Below are 19,606 nucleotides of genomic sequence, written 5' to 3'. Positions count from 1 at the left end.
AGAAATAATCACCTCTCTCTTTGGTCTGTAAATTCATTTGCATACAAGCACACAACGTACAATTTTTCATCAAGCAGTGAAGGATTTGGAACACTCCATGAATGATCAATAACATCACTAAGTATAACTGGAATGCTATAATTAAATGCTTTAATGATGGCTATATTGCTCATGTATCTTTTGGACGTTAGATTTTTTGTAATAGGACATCAACATGTAAGATTACCAATGGGATTAGTTAGCACTTGAGCTCCTACCTGCTGGTCTCATACTGATTCTGGAGGTAGTAGTTGATTGTGTTCACTAAAAAACTAAATAAACGACTATACAGTGACTTTGCCAAAAGATCTCGGTAAAATTCTGCAATCTCTATAGTGTGTCTCCTCATGATCATGTCTCCTAAGAAAGTAAACACAAAAAGGAGAAGAAAACATGATTATAAAGTGTACAAACTACTTTAAAAATACTTTTTCTTATAATAATCTCTCTGTCCAGCCTCTTCACTTGTCCCATTTCCCATGCCCCTGTTGTGTACTAATTATGCAGAAAGAGCTAGTGAATCAAATAACAAAAGGCTCCCACTAACATACTTGGAAGATTCTCAGGTCAGGAGTGAACAGAGACAAAAATTAATTTGTGTGGCATACAGGCTCCTTTCTTGGTGCAGATGACTTATCTGCATGGAATTTCTTAATGACACTGGTTTTTAAAAAAACATTGGATTTTAGCATTAGGACCTGGTCTGTGACCTTGCTGCAAGGTTCACCACAGTTGAGGTCTATCAGCGTCCGCCTCTGATCTGTTGCTGAGCTCCATGTTAGAAAAGGTTGCTGTAATTCCTAGGCTCAGTTTGATCTCCTCCAAGATATCCTTGAGAGAGTCTCTTTGCTGGTTCATAAACAATTAGAAACAAACCATTAACTCTTTTAGCTCTGACAGACACCAGAAGGATTTAAAAGCTACCAAGTCTGATTTATTAGAATGTGGACTTGGAAGAAAGTACCTTTGAAATACTGGACATCCGTTGTTAAGGCTGAAGCAAGTTCATCTGGCGATACCTGCAACATTCCTGCCACTAAAAGGAAAGAGTTGTTTTGAAGAGAGAGGAACATGTGTTCAATTACTGTATTTCAATATATAAACAGATTTTTTATTTCAATGCTATTTTTTGTAAACAGTGAAAAAACCTACACATTAATGCAGAGTGAGCTGTCATAGCAGTAATCAAAATTAATGAACATGTAAAATCGGCTTACTATAATCAGGACTTTGTAAAGTTTGAATGTATCTGTATATTAAATTACAGCTTTTTTCTGTCATACAGATTACACAGAACTTTCCCTAGGGCTTGGCAGGATCTCTTTAGTATTAGAGTTAAGGTATGCTGCTTATTGGTAATCTGTATTCATAAGCCACTTTGAGGAGATTTGTAAGTGACCAACAGGGCAACTTCAAAGCAAGAGAAGCTTTTAAGGCAAGGATTTCTGAATGTAAGGAATTCTATTAAATGCAAATTGCTTAGGTGTTGACATGCAACAAAAGTGTATGTAGATATAGATAGATAGATATAAAAAAGACTAAAGTACACTATACAATTTCTTTGGCAAATGGCACCATTGAGTATGACACTGAATTTGATAATTTGCTGCAATAGCATTTTGCTTATTCCCATAAAAATCTGTAGTTTATAAAGCATCAGAGTCAATAGGGTTCTGTGTTTCCCCAGTAATTTATGAGTCTCCAGGATGCAGATCTCTGTTTGCCTGGAACAGTGTTTCCATCTATTGGTGAATCAGTGAAATCACCTGATTATAAGAAACAAAGTAGGCAATTCTAGAAGGTCACGTTCTACTGACCTTGTTCTAGTAGCTGCAGGTCTGACACAAATGCTGTCTCAGCGTCTGTCAGAGTAGTAAACCGAATATCTCCAAGATGCAGAATTGCTGAGAGAATTACAAACAGGTTCTCCACCTCCTGCACATTTTATACACAAATATAAAGAAAAGTTCAGCTGGGCATACAAATGAAAGAAGATGCTTTATACAACATACATGTGCTATAAATATACAGGAGTGGCATTTGTTCAACTAAAAACTATTAATTTATTATGTGAGGATTTAGGGTTTAGAAATCATACTGTGGCCAATACAGTATATAGAACAATAAGAATAGTCTAATGCTTTTACTTTTGCATTTATGTAAATCAAATTAACTGATGAGATAAGAAATTTATTTAGAATATCATGAAGAAATAATAAAATGTCTTTAATGGAAGTATTTCTGCAAGAAATAAGCATTTCTTGCCTATTGAGAATTCTAACAGTGATAAATTCTACATCTGTGAATAGCACTTTTTTTTTCTTTTAGCCAATCATATTCACAATCAAACAGTCTAGTTTAAATTTCAATTATACCAGATTCCAAGTAGTGAAAACTATAGTTAAGTTTGTTGGTTTGTTTGTTTGTTAAATCCATTGTGATATTCTGTTTTCAGATGTTTCATAAGTTTGGAAAACAATCATCTCTTGGTTGTAATTTTCCAGATATAGTTTCTGTGATTTTTGTAAAAATGTTTTTAAAATTAAGCAAATGATGGTCCAGGAAAGTGGACTGGAAAAAAAGAAAAAACAACAGTTTTCCCATTATAAAAACATTCTTGTGAATCTTTAAAAAAACAAACAAAAATCAAATAAAACAGCCTATAGTCAAGGCCCTTTGTACTATTTAGCAATTGATTTAAATAATGTGGCTAAGAAACCTTATTTACTTGAGAGAGCTACATTGCATTTCTTAGAAAGATTAACTGCTCATGAACTTATTTGATAAACCTGAAATAATTATTGAATTAATTCTTCGAGCCCAAACCTGTGAAGACTTATACATGTGCTTTCCTTCACACACAATGAGTATCCCCATTAAATACTCTTTGAGAATCAGGGCCAAAATATGCACTACAATATGTAAACATTTAACCAGAGCATCTTCTGCAGCAGAGACCAAATTAGCTTTGCAAATAACTGCTCAGAAATCTAAAATTTCTTGAAATTGACCCGAGACAGTTTTCCAGATGTTTGGAGAAACAACAGAGCTAGTAAAAGGTGCTTCTCCCTTTTGCTGCTTTCTCTACCAAAATGACCCTGGGTAATGAACAGGGCTATAATTTGTATTCTTACCTCTTCCATGAACAATCTGAATAATTTCTTTATATTCAGTGAACCATAGTGAGGCACCACACGGTCTCTTAGAAGTTGGCAAATATCATTACTGCAATTTTTCAGATTGGGTAAATAAGGCATAGAGAATCTACATGACTTGCCACAGGATACAAAAAGGAGTTTGCAGATGATCTAGGGCAGGGATCGCCAGGGTAAGCACCCTGGTGGGCCGGGCCAGTTTGTTTACCTGCCGCGTTGGCAAGTTCAGCCGATCCCGGCTCACACTGGCCACGGTTCGCCATCCCAGGCCAATGAGGGCTGCGGGAAGCGGCGAGGGATGTGCTGTCCGCGACTTCCCACCGCCCCCATTGGCCTGGGATGGCGAACCGCGACCAGTGGGAGCCGCAATCGGCCGAACCTGCCAATACGGCAGGTAAACAAACTGGCCCTGCCCGCTAGGGTGCTTACCCTGGCGAGCCGCGTGCCAGAGGTTGCCGACCCCTGATCTAGGGTAAGGACACAGATCTCTTATGCAACCTCTCAGGAGTTATGCTACTATAAAAAGACTAATAATGCTTTCTTATATAATTTGAAATCTACAGATGGAAAAGGCACGATATCAGTGAAGAGGTTTATTAGCCCATTTTACAGATCGGAAAACTAAGATTCAGAAAGATTGACAAGCACACAAGGACACTGGGAGACACTTTAAATCACAAGGATTTTGTGTGGCTCTGGAAATCAAGAGACTGGGTTCTAGTGCTGGGTCAGATACTTATTTGCCGTGTCCCTAGACAATAATGATTCCCCATCTTTAAAACAGGGATATTAATAAATATTAACCTGCCTCACAGGATGGTTGAGGATTAATTAGAAATGTTTATGTAGTTCTTCAAAAAGATAAAGCGCTATGTCAGTAACTCTTATCTGTTCCCTGCAGCTAGAAGGACCAGAGATCACTGTACATGGGTTTTTCCACAGATATCAAAGGTGGTATAGAGCTAAATTACAGGGCATGGCTGGCTCTATACTAACCACCATATTACCACCAGCATATGAGGCATGTGTATAGTGCTGCTGTGCGCCACTGATCCCCAGCTGGCCAAATGGCTCCTTGCGGGGACTACTTCAGCCAAGTGAAACTAAAGAAGCCTGAGGCTGCTCTAAGTTAGTCCAGAGACCACTTCCTCAGCTATTCCAAGTGGAGCTATGGTGCATCTGAGGATCTGGCTCTGAGAGAAAACTCTGCTTTGGATAATAAGGTGCTCTCAAATGTCCTCTACTGCTCTCAAAAGTTTGTCTGTAACTGTGTATTTAGGGGCTGAAACTCCCCTCCTTAACCAAACAAAAGAGCTAATGAAACTCATCCAGATTCTGGTTTGTTTCCAGAGCTGAAACCCCAAAACTACTGGAAAGTAGCTGTGAGTTGACCCAGCACTTTGTGGATTAGTATGACAATCAGTATGCACAGAAAGCACCCGACTTTACTTCAGAATTTCTCTGTCCAATACAGCTACAGATATCGTCTCTGTAGAAGTAGCTGGTTTTTTTTTAACTCAGGCCAGGAGTCCTACACTGCTCAGACGTTGGCACTGTGTTTTTTCTAGTGAGAATGGTAGGCAGGGAGAGTAAAAACAAAGGGGAACTTAACTTCATATGTTAACGTGTGTTTTGTTTTTAATAGAATTTTCAGGATTTTAATTTGATAACCTGAACTTTTAGGATATAAAGTTTAATTTGGGGATTGAAAAGAAAGTTGTACAATTTAAAATCTGCCAAGATGTTGAACTATGAAAAACAGTTACAGTATTCTGCTTATTCCTGGCGATTTCCCTACACATTTGCTATTCAGGACTCATATTACAGAAATGAATTCTTCTGACAGATCCAGAACAATCTATGCAACATATTCTAGGATTGCATTATGGACTAAATGCTGGGCCCACTGATGTTAGTGGGAATTTTGCTACTGACTTCTGTAAGACCAGGATTTGGCCTATCAAGAATAAAGAAAAGTGCAATTAACTGTACTCCACATAAGTGTAGACTATTAGTAGCAATCACACAAATGCTCACAGAAATACATTCTTCATATTGAAAGTCTGGGTAGGTGTCAAATTATAAATGATAATGGAACTGTAGTTGCTACCTTAACTAAGGAGTTGTAAGCAACGTCATAATACTCCATCACCACAAGAGCCTCAGTCTAGCTCCCAGTTAGGTAACAGCTTCACCATGGCATCACCAGTTTATTTCTTGATCGTTGCTGACAACTGTTGATCTCTTTTCATTAGAAATGTTGCCTACCTGTGACTTCATATGACAATCCAGCCTATTGTCACATTAGCTTTTTCTCAGCTTTACCAGGATGATGTTAGGTACTGGGTATTTGTTTTTTATGCGTGTTCACTGGATTTTTATTATCTATTTGAACAATGGTAATGCCTAGTGACTCCACTTCTTTGTGCTAGGCACCGTACACATGTATAACAGAGAGAGAGAGAGTCACAGTCATATGAGCATGCTTCTGATTTGAAAGGGGATTACATGGCATACAAAGGTGTTCCCAAATCCAACCACTTATCACCCCTAGATTTCATTCTTCCCATTTCTGTTTTCCTTCTTGACTCATTCCCAAATTAGCTCCATTGCCTGGTTTATATGGTTAAAGGCAGACTTTGAGCTTCTCTCTCTTTAAGAGCATAAGAACGGTCATACTGGGTCAGACCAATGGCTCATCTAGCTCAGTATCCTGTCCTCTGACAGGGACCAATGCCGGATGTGTCAAAGGGAACAGAACAGGGAAATTATCAAGAGATCCATCCTCTGTCATCCAGTCCCAGCTTATGGAAATCGGAGGTTTTGAGACACCCAGAGCATGGGGTTGCATCCATGATCATCTTGGCTACTAGCCATTGATGGACCTAGCCTCCATGAACTTATCTAATTCTTTTTTTTAACCCAGTAATACTTTTGGCCTTCATCTCCTAGCAACAAGATCCAAACGTTGACTGTGCGTTGTGTGAAGTACTTCATTATATTTGTTTTAAACCTGTTTCCTATTAATTTCATAAGGTGACACATAGTTCTTGTGTTATGTGAAGGGGTAAATAACTCTTCTCTATTTGCTTTCTCCACACTATTTATGATTTTATAGACCTCTATCGTATCCCCCCTTAGTCACCTCTTTTCTAAGCTGAACAATCCCAATCTTTTTAATTTCTTCATGTATGGAAGCTGTTCCATGCCCTTAATCACTTCCCTGTACTTTTTCCAATTCTAATATATCTTTTTTGAGAAGAGAAGACCAGATTTACATGTGGTAGTCAAGGTGTGAGCGTACCATGTATATATCTAGTTATATTATGATATTTTCTGTCTTATCTATCTCTTTCCTAATGGTTCCTAGCATTCTGTTCGTTTTTGACTGCTGCTGCACATTGAATGTTTGTTTTCAGAGAACTACCCATGATGACTACATGATCTCTTTCTTGAGTGGTAACAGCTAATTTAGACCCCAACATTTTGCATGCTTGGTTGGGATTATATTTTCCAATGTGCATTACTTTGCATTTATCAGTATTGAATTTCATCTGCCATTTTGTTGCCCAGCATCCTGTTTAATGAGATCCCTTTGTAGCTCTTTGCAATCTGCTTTGGATTTAGCCATTTTGGGTAATTTTGTATTGTCTGCAAATTTTGCCACCTAACTGTTCACCCCCTTTTCCAGATCATTTATCAATATGTTGAACAGCGCTGGTCACAGTACAGATCCTTGGGGGAACCTGCTATTTATCTCTCTCCGTTCTGAAAACTGGCAATTTTTCCTACCCTTTTGTTTCCTATCTTGTAGCCAATTACTGATCCATGAGAGGACCTTCCCTCTTAACCCATGACTACTTACTTTGCTTAAAAGTCTTTGGTGAGGGATCTTATCAAAGCCTTGCTGAATGTCCAAGAACACTATATCGACTGTAGCACACTTGTCCTCATTTTTGTTGACACCCTCAAAAAAATGGATAGACTGGTAAGGTATGATTTCCCTTTACAAAAGCCATGTTGAATTTTCCCCTATATATTGTGTTCATCTATGTGTCTGACAAGTCTGTTCTTTATGATACTTTCAGTCAAATTGCCTGGTTTACCAGTCCATATTTGTCAGGATTGCCTCTGCAGCCTTTAAAAAAAAAGGGATTGCATTAGCTGCCCTTCAGTCATCTGGTACAGAGGCTGATTTAAGCGAAAGGTTACAAACCGAATAAATGCCCAAATACATTTGTTAGTCTATAAGGTGTCACAAAGACTCCTCGTTGAAACCGCAGTTAGTAGTTCTGCAATTTGAATTCCTTCAGAACTCTTGGGTGAATACTATCTGGTCCTGGTGATTTATTATTGTTTAAGTTATACATTTGTTCCAAAAATTCCTTTATTGACACCTCAATCTGGGACAGTTCCTCATATTTGTCACATAAGAAGAATGGCTCAGGTGTGGGAATCTCCCTAGCATCCTCTGCAGTGAAGGCTGATGAAAAGAATTCATTTAGTTTCTCTGCAATGGCCTTGTCTTTTTTGAGTGCTCCTTTAGAGCTCAGTCATCCAGTGGCCCCACTGATTGTTTGGCAGGCTTCCTGTTTCTGATGTACTTAAAAAAAATGCTGCTAGTTTTTGTTTCTTAAGCTAGTTGTTCTTCAAATTCTTTCTTGGCCTGCCTTACATCTTCACACTTGACTTGCAGAGTTTATGCTCCTTTCTATATTCCTCAGTCGGATTTGACCTCCAATTTTTAAAGGATACCTTTTTGCCTCTATCCACCTCTTTTATTCTTCTGTTTAGCCACAGTGGCTTTTCCCCCCCATTTTACGTATATGTTTAGTTTGAGCCTCTATTATGGTGTTTCTAAACAGTCCCTACGCAGTTTGCAGGCATCTCACCCTTGTGACAGTACCTTTTAATTTCTGTTTACCTGGGTTTCTCATTTTTGTGTAGCTACCCTTTTTAAAGTTAAATGCTACTGGGGTGGGTTTCTTTGGCATTCCCCCCACCAACCTCCCCAACAAGGATGTTTAAATTTAATTACATTAAATTGCTATTACCGAGCAGTTCAGCTATATTCACCTCTTGGACCATATCCTTTGCTTCACTTAGGACTAAATGAAGAATTGCCTCATCCCTTGTGGGTTCTAGGACTAGCTGCTCTTTGTTGCTTTTGTTAGTTGAAGTCAAATCTTTCATGTCACTTGACTGTAATTTTGTGTGTCTAATTATGTATATGCCTTTTTCAGACGCTAGCAATCAGACAGCATTTGGAATGTATACTTCATAAAATTAAAAGGGACAGCGATAGAATCAGGAAGGGAAAAATCCCCAGGGGTTTTTATAATTTTTTGTCATATGGGATTTGATTGTTTCTTGCTATCGATACATTATTAATTTAATTGTTCACAGGATTATAATTTGCAGCTGTTCTGTGAAACTTTAAGAATGAAAAAGGTTTACATTGTTGGTGCAGTATCTAATTAAAAGTGATTACAATCATTTCCCTGGAGTGAACTATCACTTTGTTTCATTGGCACAAAAAAGGGCCAGGCCTATATTTTTCTGGGGGGTCTGTCAATATGAGTTTCTTATGACCTGCTTTTCACTAGGTAAAAGAGTCATTCTAGGCAGGAACTATATAGGCTTGCATAACTTACCAGGTTATTGAATCCAAAAGCAGTTAGGGCTTGTTTTAGGACAGCTAATTTCTCTCTGTTGAGAGTGTTCACTGTTACTGATGTCTCCTCCAGTACAGTCTGGTTCAGATACCTGCACGGGGGAGGAAAAAGCATATAGCCTTTATGAGGTTGGCACGCAATCAAGCTTCTATGGTTAAAAGCCGTCTTTTGCCTTCCAACCTAATGGAAGTCACACACAAACACCTGTACATAATGTTCTTAAGTGTTTACAGGAGACTCAGTGAATTGTTCTCTCACCTCTCTGAGGGAAAGGCATTTGTGACAGAATGTGTTTATGTTCTACATTTCCCTAGGCTCTTGCATAACTACCCATTATTACATGCAGCTATTAGCTCACAAGTTTTCCTTGTGACATTTGTGTGTATTTCGCTAGAACTTGCAAGGTACATTTCTGCCATTCCTGAGGAGTCAAGTAAGACTGCTTAATTTTCATGTGGCCTCATGGTCCTCCCCCCCCCCATTTGTTCTCTTCCAAATATTCAGTAGCGTTGATTTTTATCTGTATATCCAAGCAGAGCTCAGGCACAGTGAAAAAGAGAGGTTGACAAGGAGCTGATTGTGGCTCCCCAATTCTCAGATACCCACAGCCCCAGTGCAAGTTGAAGCTAAAGGGGACAGCTTTAATTTATGCCACTGAGATCTTCTGCCAGTGGAGAATGGACTCTGACAGTGTCCTCCCTATCTCCCTTTTGCCAGCTGCTGGAATTCCTGCCTCTGCCAGCTTTTTTGCTGCCAAAGACTCCCCTACAAAGGGGTAATTATCCAGTGTAACTCTCTGACTGCTTTAAATTCACTTTGTGCAGCTTGTAGGACTTGAGAATTCAACTCCTATCAGCCTGATCCCAAGTTCACTGAATGCCTGGGGACTGAGCACTTGAATTAAATGGGAGATGTAGTAAGATTGCTTAATTTTCTTGTGGCCTGATGTTTTCCCCCCTCAGGGTAGTGTCTGATCCTTAGAGATGCTGAGTACACACTTAAATAGTAAATGTGTTACATGTACTGAGTCATAAGCTCCCACTATAATATATAATATGCACTGAAAGGAAGTGTTAGTGAATTACAAATATCCCTGCAATGTGTCACACACACACACACACACACACACACACACACACACACCCTACCTACCTGTGTAAAAACAGACAATGGAAAACAAAAAGAGCCAACATACAGTACAAGACAGCTATGCCACATGACAACTGAAATATAGTACTATATACTAACACAAAGAACAGCAAGCTAAGAAATGTTCTTAGCAGTAACATATTGTGGCCTTCCTACAACATGCATAGCAATACACCTAATCGTATCTCACTGCAAAATGAAAGGGAGAGAGAGAGAATGGGTGTTTGCATTTTCACATTGAGATGTCCCATGTCCATAACAAACAGACCTGGTGGCGGTTTGAGCTCTGACAATTCCTGATCACATTCCTATTCCAGCTGGGATGGATAGGTCTCATCATGGACTCCCCATTCAGTCATCAGACTACTACCAAGGTCTGGTCTACACTACAGTTAGGTCAACACGAGGCAGTTTACGACGACCTGACTATGAAAATATCTATACTTAAATTTTGCTCCTGCTCATGCAATTGCCCTGCTACTTAATAACTCCACCTCCATGAGAGGCATGGAGTCAAGGTCACAGTAGTTAGGTCAACACAGTTGACCTGCTGCTTATGTCAACTGTTACTGGCTTTCAGGAGTCATCCCACAATGCCCCCACACAGACAGTACAATCAACACAAGTGCTCCTGGTAAGGACGTGCAATGCTGACACAAGGAGCAAAGTGTTGACACGCACAAGCGATGTAATTAATGCGGCGGCTGTATGCCGACATAAGTTAGGTCGACTTAATTTTGTAGTATAGACATGGCCTTAGGGAGCTCTCACAAGAGTTGTGCTTTGCATGAGAGTACACAGCTTTTACAGTTAGGTGTAGGAATTATTTGTGCTTCTCTAACCAATCTCACTGGGGGTTATGACAGACAATGAAAAGACTTATGAGAAAGCATGATGTGGTGAAATATATAAATGTATAGCAATGCAGATTTACCCTAAATAAGGGGATCCCAAACTTGGTTTGCGGCCCTGCTTCCCGCAGCTCCCATTGGCTGGGAATGGCGAACCACGGCCACTGGGAGCTGCAAGTGGCCGTACCTGTGGATGCTCATGTAAACAAAGCGTCTTGTGGCCTGCCAGGGGCTCACCCTGAACAAGCTGCGAACCAAGTTTGGGAATCCCTGCCCTAAATGGAAATTGGGATAACTTGCTTCAGTGGGTGGCCGAGAAACATGGATGGAAGAAAAATGTGTATAGAGGCACAGTACTTCCCACCGACAGGATAGCTAGACCAGTAGCTCTTTCTAATGTATAACAGACCTTACACCACTAGGACTGGAGTCTGTGAAGTTCTGACTTAACACCTCCTGAGGTACTCAGCATCTTGCAGAACTGGCCCTTACAGTCAGATTTTCAAAAGGGATCACCACCCAGCAGCCCTCACGGAGAATTTATTACATCTCTCTCTGCATGGTTGGCACCTTATTTTCTCTCTTTTGCAGAATGGTATCATGTGCCTTTACACATTCCGGCAATATGGTTAATCAGCTCTTTTTAATGTTTTTGAAGAGTATATATATATGAGCTTTCGTACAAATACTTTAATTAAATTTGCCAACTCAGGGTCCAGTCTTGGAAGGGGCTGAGTTTTCTCAATCTTCACTGACTTGTGCTCAGCTTCTCCCACGATCACACATTTTGTTGAGAGTTAATTGGTTGTTGAGTATCCTATGAGTGAGATTTTCAAAAGTGCAGTGTAGGCCAAACTCTGCTCACACTGATGCCAAAGATAAAAAATATATTGACTTCAATAGGAACAAGGTTAGGCCAATGGTGAGTGTTTTTCAAAATGAAATCCTAAGTACCTACTGGGACCGGCCAATCTGGAGAGACTTCCACTTTCCCACTAAGGTTCTGACACAGTTGTGATCAGCACAGGCACTTGATAAGGAGCTCTCTACATTTAAAAAGTGGGGGAGGGGCAGCTGCAGGCAGGACATTTTCTGAGATGTGCTCAACTCTGGAATTTACTACTCTACTTCTTTGGCCTAAAATAGCTAATTTGCTGACTTTTAGAACATGCTGCAAGACCCATCTATTTCCCAAGCTACCTAAGGAGGATTGAAAGGTGAGAATTGCGGAAGGAATGGATATTTAGTTTTAAAATATCACAAAGCTGTAGTCACTATTTTTAAATGTCAGACAGTATTTTAAAATTGTGTTAAGCACTTACAGGCCTAGGTGGACATTATATAAATCCAAACAGCAGAGAGCGCCTGTTATGTTTACTAGTCAAAATAGTCACAAATCACATTTTGTATTCTTCAACCTGCCCCAGCTGAGAAACAGTGACAACTGGAAAATATATACTTCTAGTTATAAAAATACTTCCCCCCCACTGCTAAAGATGGACCCAGGATGCAAATGTCTTGAGACACATTGCAGACCATTTCTACCACATAACTAGACTTAGGACCACAATTCACCACCAGCTACACTGGTGTAAAACTGAAGTAAAGTGGTAATGAATCAAACCCTTGGTGTTAATGTCATACCTCACACTACAGATACATAATTATTTCATAAAATGTTAACATTTTTTAATATTTATGATCACTCTCATTTATAGAGAACTTTTTGTTGTTGTTGACATTTCAGTGACGGGGATGGAATTACATTGCTGCTGATAAAGAAGACGCTTTGCAATTATAAATGGCTAAAAATTTCCACTACAGACTGCCATATAGCATTCAGATATTAGCCTTACTTGCCTTTCTGTTACTATGAACTACACTCTGTTGTAGCTATCATACATTGATTAAACCCTTCACTAATACTAGAGTGTTTATGTGTTCCAACAACAGTTTCCTTTAAATGTAATAGGTCATATTAATCATAGGAAATAAATAGATATTTTTCAGTAAGTAAATATTAGGCCAGATCCTCAGCTGGAGTATTGGCATAGCTTCTTTGAAGTCAATGTGGATATATCAATTTACGCCAGCTGACGATCCCGCCCATAAATTTTAATACTAAGAATAAAGTTTTTACTATCTATAGTAGCTTTCATCGAAAGATCTCAAAGGGCTTTACAAACATGAAAGCGTCACAACTCACTAGAGATAAGTATTATCACCATTTTAAACTTGAGGAACAGGAGGCAAGGAGAGGGTAATTGATTTGCCCAAGGTCACACAGTGAGTCGGCAATAGTTCTGGATACAGAATGCAGAACTGAATCATTGCCCTGTGCTCTAACCACTGGACAATTCCTCCCTTATTGCTATCAGTTTTAGTTCATTTTTTTTCACGGGGTGGGGAGGGGGCGGGGGGCGCTCTCTTCTGTGGATACAATTTCAGCTTGCAAAATTTGTGCTCACAGTTCACTGCAGGCAGAAATCTAAGTACTTTTGTCTGCAAATACCTGACTGCATACATGGAATGCTTCCAATAGGAATAATGATTTCCAGAACTCCAATCAAATATATCCCCTGTCCTGAGAGGAAAAAGGGTAATCCCTGGCTTCAGTACAAAGTAGATAATTATGGGCCCATGACTTTACATTTATTAGTACGGAATGTCATCTCATTGCAAGACCCCCACTGTCCCCTTCTTTTTGGGTCACGACACGTTCGCCACCCCTCAAATTTCGTTATTGTCAACAAATGTGATTGTTGCCAAAGCTTACTGTGTGAGCTGCTGAAGAATCACAGTTAATGCCCTCCACCAGGCCCTAATTAGTTCTTGCCTGATATCATAGCAAGGCCCATCTGGTGAGAGTAAGGAAGGCAGGGAAAGGGACAGGCACTCCCCCAGGGATAGTTCTTTTTAAAATCAATCTGTTATGTACATACAAAAATGTACATTTTTTAGCCAACTAAGTATATTAAACAGGAGAAACTGCCTGTGACACATGTGGCAATTTCCTGCAATATCCTTGAAAAACCGTACTGAATTAAGTTTAAGTATCTTTGGAGTACATTGTATTAGATGCAAAAGTTATGTATTATCATGGGCTAGGATTGTATGCAACCTCTCTAGAGGGAAGATGCGATATGAATCCTGGGTAGTGTTATGAACTTCAAAGGACTGTACTGAACTATGTGCCAGACAAGAATGGACTTTTGGGACAAACAGTGTCAAGTGGTTTGCCTGAGAAATCTCTAGGGGGAGGTGAATACAAATTCCCCACCTCTGGTTATGCAAAAAACCCAACCTTTTCAAGTTACGCTCTGAGGAAAGGACCACTGTCTGCTGATTACCTGTTCCCAGAGTCTCAAGATCAAAGGTCCAAGCTGTATAAATGAAAGACTAAATTATTCTTGGGGGAAGGGCAGGATGTTACTTCTGAGCTAAGGCTGTTCTGAACTGGTAACCACAAAAATACTCTTTGTGGGGTTTGAAGGACTGATTCCTATCAGAGCCCTTGTCGGAGTTGGTAAGCTTAAAAGTATCTGTGTAGGTTCTTTTGTGGGTTTTAATGTTTTTTCTGTAATGTTTTCACCTTAAAAATAAGTGTGATTGCTTAGAAAGAGTACTGTGATAACCTGTAATTGAGGGCAATTACAACTGTTCATAAGCCTTCGAAGAAGAAGCAAAGTGCAAACACTGGGAATAGCACAGTGTAGGCAGGGAACCTCACAGCCTGGAAAAACCCCAGTCAAGAGGGAGAGAGACATGGGTCTCTGCCCCAGAGAGCTGACAGCTGAGGAGTGGAGAGCCTAAAGTGGATGCCCCTGCTCTGAACTGCACCACTGTTGAAACTTCATATTTAGCATCAGACTGAGTTTTCAAAATTCAGAGGTAAAGCCCATTTTTGAGTTCAGATTCCTACCTGGAATGGCTCTCAGGAAATGTGGAGATGGGGCCCTCGTGAATACCTAGATAGATAAAAATTCAGTGTCACCCTTGTGACTCCTGACCTATTAGCTGAGAAATTCTCTCTTATTTTGTTACTGAAAATCTTTGAAAGGTTGAGAGAGAGAGAGAGAGAGAGAGGTGAATAACACTGAGAATACTACTCAGGCACTGGAGTTTCCTTGTAATGTTTGATTTATGCAGGCTACATTTAGGAAATTTCTAAAGTCTTGCATACATGGAATTATTTAACATAGTTTCATTGGGCCTTAAATTGCATATCTAGGTGTGTGTTTACAGAACGGGTCTCAGACTGGCCGAACACACTGTGGTAGATTTAGAAATTCTTAAACTGAACCTTTTGGCTGATGGTGGCTGTTCAGACAAGTAATGTTCACATCCAGTCTGTGCAGTTCTAATAATTAACTACTTTCCACTGAATGTCTGACCATCTGTTTAAATGCTATCATGTCAACATTTGCCCTGGACTAGTGTAACCAGAGAGATTATCAGCACACAGAAAAGTTTTAATTTAAGAACATGTGATCAGCTGTTTATTTCAAAAAGAAGAAATTAGCTGATCCACAAAATGGGATTTGTTTAAGAAGATAAACTGATCAATAATTGTACTACAGCACAGAACCTGAGTAAAATATGGTGCTGCTTTAGACTAAAACAGTTGCTTGAAAACTGAAAAGACTTATACATTTAGCTTTATCTTTCTAATCTTTCTTCTAATAAAACAGGTCTAATCTGTAACAATTTCAAACTATTTCTATGCTCCCAAAAGAACAGATAGAATGAGCTATTCACCTTATTTCAGAAATATTCCATGCTGCTACTTTTAGATATAAATTTATCATAATATAGTTTTCCACATTTTATTTGAGGGAACTGGATTTCTGGGTTGAAATTTTCATATATAGATGCAACAAGAGATCACATAAATATATGCAAGCATCTGTTATGTCTTGAAAGCTTGCACTTACACAGAAATTGAAATGCATGCATAAACTGATAATTTAGTTATTATTAATACCTATATTGCAGTATAGGAGCTTTCCAAATAGAGAGACGACACATAGACAAGTGCCAGTTTATCTGTGAAAATATGGATTTTTGTGACACACCCACTGCATGCATTTGAAAACTTGCACCAAATACTCCAAAAGAGTAAGGGACACATTACTGGTTAATTCCCTTTAAGGTAACACTTTAAGAAAAGAGATTTATTACAGTCTTATAAGTTGAAAATGCAAATATCAAGGAGTGGAAACTAAGGCCTTTTCTACACTACAAAGTTAACTCAACTTAAGTTACGTTGACAATCATATGTCGCTTTAATTACATTGGTTGTGCACGTCCACATAATGCTCCTTGTGTCAGCGGAGCGTGACCACCGGTGCTTTTGTATCAACAGAGAGAGCATTGCATTGTGGGTGGCTATTCCACGGTGCAACTTGCCACCCTCCGCTACGGGAAGATCTGCGAATGGATTGCGGTGCATCATGGGGATGTGCAGATATTTCCGTTCCATCATTCCATGGACTTCCAACTTTGTTTCCTGCCATTTTTGAACAACCCCTGTAAACTGTGCACCTGCCATCTCTGCCTGAGAGCATGGATCCTGAGCTGCTGACCAGTCAGGTGATGAGCGTTATGAACACAACGTGGCTGGTCCTGCAATATTTCATGAGCTGGGAAACAGAAAGTGAATCTGTAGTGCCTGCCCTGCTCTGTGCAATGGAAAGAGACAATTCAAGATTGCTGCTGGCATTCAAGCAGCAGCTTCACATGGTGGACCATCGGTACTGGGCTCAGAGTCAGGAAACAGGCACTGAGTGGTGGGATCGCATCGTGATGCATGTATGGGATGATGAGCAGTGGCTGCAGAACTTTCGGATGCGCAAAGTCACCTTCCTGGAACTGTGAGCAGAACTTGCCCCTGCCCTGAAAGCTGAATGAGAGCTGTCTTCCCAGTGGAAAAACGAATGGCGATCATTGTGTGGCAAATCCAGATTGCCTATCAGTCAGTCACGAATCAGTTTGAAGTTCTAAAATCCACTGGGGGAGAGGGGAGGCGGGTTATGGTGATGTAAGTGCCCAGGGCTATTAATCGCCTCCTGCTACGAAGGACTGTGACTCTTGGTAATGTGCAGGAAATAATTGACGGCTTTGCAGCAATGGGATTCCCTAACTGTGGCGGGACAATAGATGGCATGCATATCCCAGTTTTAGCCTCAGCCTATCTTGCGACAAGGTACATCAACTGAAAGGTCTTGCAGGTGCTAGTGGATCACCGGGGCCTTTTCACTGACATCAATGCGGGTTGGTTAGTGAAAGTTCATGAAGCATGCATCATTAGGAACACTGGACTGTATAGAAAGCTGCATGCTGGGACTTTCTTTCCAGACCAGAAGATTCCAGTGGGGGATGTGGAAATCCCTATAGTGATCCTGGGATACCCAGACTACCCCTTATTCCCATGGCTCATGAAGCCTTACACTGGGAACCTAGACAGCAGCAAGGAGCACTTCAACAACAGGCTTAACAGGTGCAGAATGACTGCTGAATGTATCTTTGGCAGCTTAAAAGCCTGCTGGCACTGCCTTTTTGGCGGGTTAGACCTCAATGAGGAAAATATTCTGATGGTCATAGCAGCCTGCTGTGCTCTGCATAACATTTGTGAAGTGAAAAGCAAAAGTTTCCCCAGGATGGAGTGTTGAGTATAGGCTGGCTGCTGATTTTGAGCAGCATGAAACAAGGACAATTAGAGGGGCTCAAATCAGGAGGTTTTGAAGGAGCATTTTGACAATGAGCCCCAGTAATGTATCTTTATGTGATACATTCGGCCAGGCAATGTTTACTTGCTGTCTTGAATGACCCCTGTAATGCTTGCTTCCTGAGCTTTAATTATAGGGAGCAAATGTTCCTGCCTATAGCCACTGTGTTCGAATTTTAGTAGCAACTACTGTGTGAATGAGACAAATGAAGACTGACTCATTTTGTTTCAAAGAGAACACTTTATTGGTCCTCAAGGGCACATCTGCATAAGCCAACCAAATAATGCATGGAAAGAGCATTGTGAGTGCACTCAAAGTTCGTGAATCACAGAAGTCACATGCACCTCTTTCTCACTTCCCCTTGGCTAGCACATAGGTCAGAGAGAGTCCCAAATATGGTGAGTTCAGAGGGAGCATGGGGAAGTGAGAGTTGGGAAGGGGAAATAGGCAAGAAGGGACAAAAGGTCTGAGTGGCTTGCAAAGGTCATTACACACGCCTAGGGAGAGTATTCTGAATATTGGTACCCTTTTGCACAGGATCAGATAATCAAACCCGATACCTGACTCATGAGAATAACCCAGGATGGAAGAGTGCATCTCCTGCATGCATGTGACTTCAGACGGGGTCCATATGCTGCTCGCCTGTGTGCCGTTTTGGTCCCTGCAGAAATAATTGCCAGTTGGTGTGGCAAAGTTTCCTACAGTAGGGGGAGAAACAAGGCAGCTCTGCCAAGGAACCTTTGGCAGAGGATTGCAGAATACCTATAGGAAAGCTTCCTAGAGCTCTCTATGGAGGAGTCCCAGGACATCCCGGCATATATTAACAAACGTTCCCTCCAGGCCCCCACTGCATAGCTGCATAGGTTCTGTTCTTAATTTCTATCCCTTAACCCTCCTCTACCATATAACAAAGTAAATGAGACCTCAATCTCCTATCACTGTGCAGTATCAAAGCAAAATGTGTGCCTACCGGAGCTTGCCTCTCCTGCTTCATCTGCGCCTGAGCCAGAGTGCTGGGACTGGCTAGACTCCTCCAGGGTCAAAAATAGGTCCTGGCTTGCCACGCCACTGGACAACTGCATCGCATAGCCCACATCCGCTTCCAACTCCACTTCCTCATCCACCACTTCGTCCTCATGGTTGACTCTGTTGGCCATTGCCTCCAGTCCCCCCAAAGTATCCTTAGGCTCTTGGTGGTAGTGGTGGGGTTGCCACTGAGGAGGGGTGCAGCTCCTCTTAGAAGCGGCATGTTTTCAGTGCTGCACCAGAGTGATGGGTGGCCTCCCTTGCCTTCTGGAATGCCTGTCTTAGCTCCTTGATCTTAGCACGACACTGCTGCATGTCCTTTCTGCTGCATGCCATGAGCAATCTGCCTGTGGATATCAAAGTTCCTACCGCTGAAGCAAAGCTGCGACTGCACAACCTATTCTCCCCACAGACCCAGCAGCTCCAAAAGCTCTGGTGTACTCCATGCAGGAGGGCATCTGTTGCAAAAAGCCGCCATGGTCAGCTGGGAAGATGTGTGAACAGTCCAAGCCGAGCAAACAGGACGAAGAATTTCACAAATTCCTGTGCTTTTAAATGGAGGGAGAGGCACATGCCTGTGTACCAGCAGGGTAGCAGAGTTCAACCTGCTAACCAGAGCGGTCATGATGGGCATTGTGAGACACCTGCTGGAGGCCAATTAGGGCAAAATAAGCAAGTGCAGTATCTACGAATATGTTGAGTCACTCTATGTCGCAGAAATCCCTATGGGTCTTGTCAAGGTGGTTTTATTTTGTTGGCGTAGCAGGGGAGTTACATCAGTGGGAGGAGCAGGGCCGGCTCCAGGCACCAGCTTGGCAAGCAGGTGCTTGGGGCGGCCACTCCGGAGGGGGGCGGCACGTCCAGCTATTCGGCGGCAATTTGGCGGACGGTCCCTCACTCCCACTTGGAGCAAAGGATCTCCCGCCGAATTGCAGCCGCAGATCGCGATCGCGGCTTTTTTTTTTTTTTTTTTTTTTTGTTTT

At 41.0% G+C, this 19,606-nt stretch overlaps 1 protein-coding gene across 1 annotated transcript in view; it reads right to left on the bottom strand.

Moving 5' to 3' along the window:
• MYO16 (myosin XVI) overlaps window positions 1-19,606 on the bottom strand; it is a 454,918-nt gene that overhangs the window by 171,429 nt on the left and 263,883 nt on the right. Inside the window, exons 16-19 of the mRNA XM_029913187.1 lie at window positions 8,849-8,960; window positions 1,857-1,974; window positions 1,004-1,075; window positions 258-399 (exon numbers count right to left, since the gene is read on the bottom strand). Coding sequence (XP_029769047.1) covers window positions 258-399; window positions 1,004-1,075; window positions 1,857-1,974; window positions 8,849-8,960 — 444 coding nt within the window. The remainder of the gene's footprint in view (window positions 1-257; window positions 400-1,003; window positions 1,076-1,856; window positions 1,975-8,848; window positions 8,961-19,606) is intronic.

The sequence above is a fragment of the Terrapene carolina genome, unplaced genomic scaffold (genome assembly GCF_002925995.2).
Source record: "Terrapene carolina triunguis isolate 2854851 unplaced genomic scaffold, T_m_triunguis-2.0 Scaffold21, whole genome shotgun sequence".
Taxonomy (NCBI): Eukaryota; Metazoa; Chordata; order Testudines; family Emydidae; genus Terrapene; species Terrapene triunguis.
This window is presented reverse-complemented; position numbering and strand designations above follow the sequence as displayed.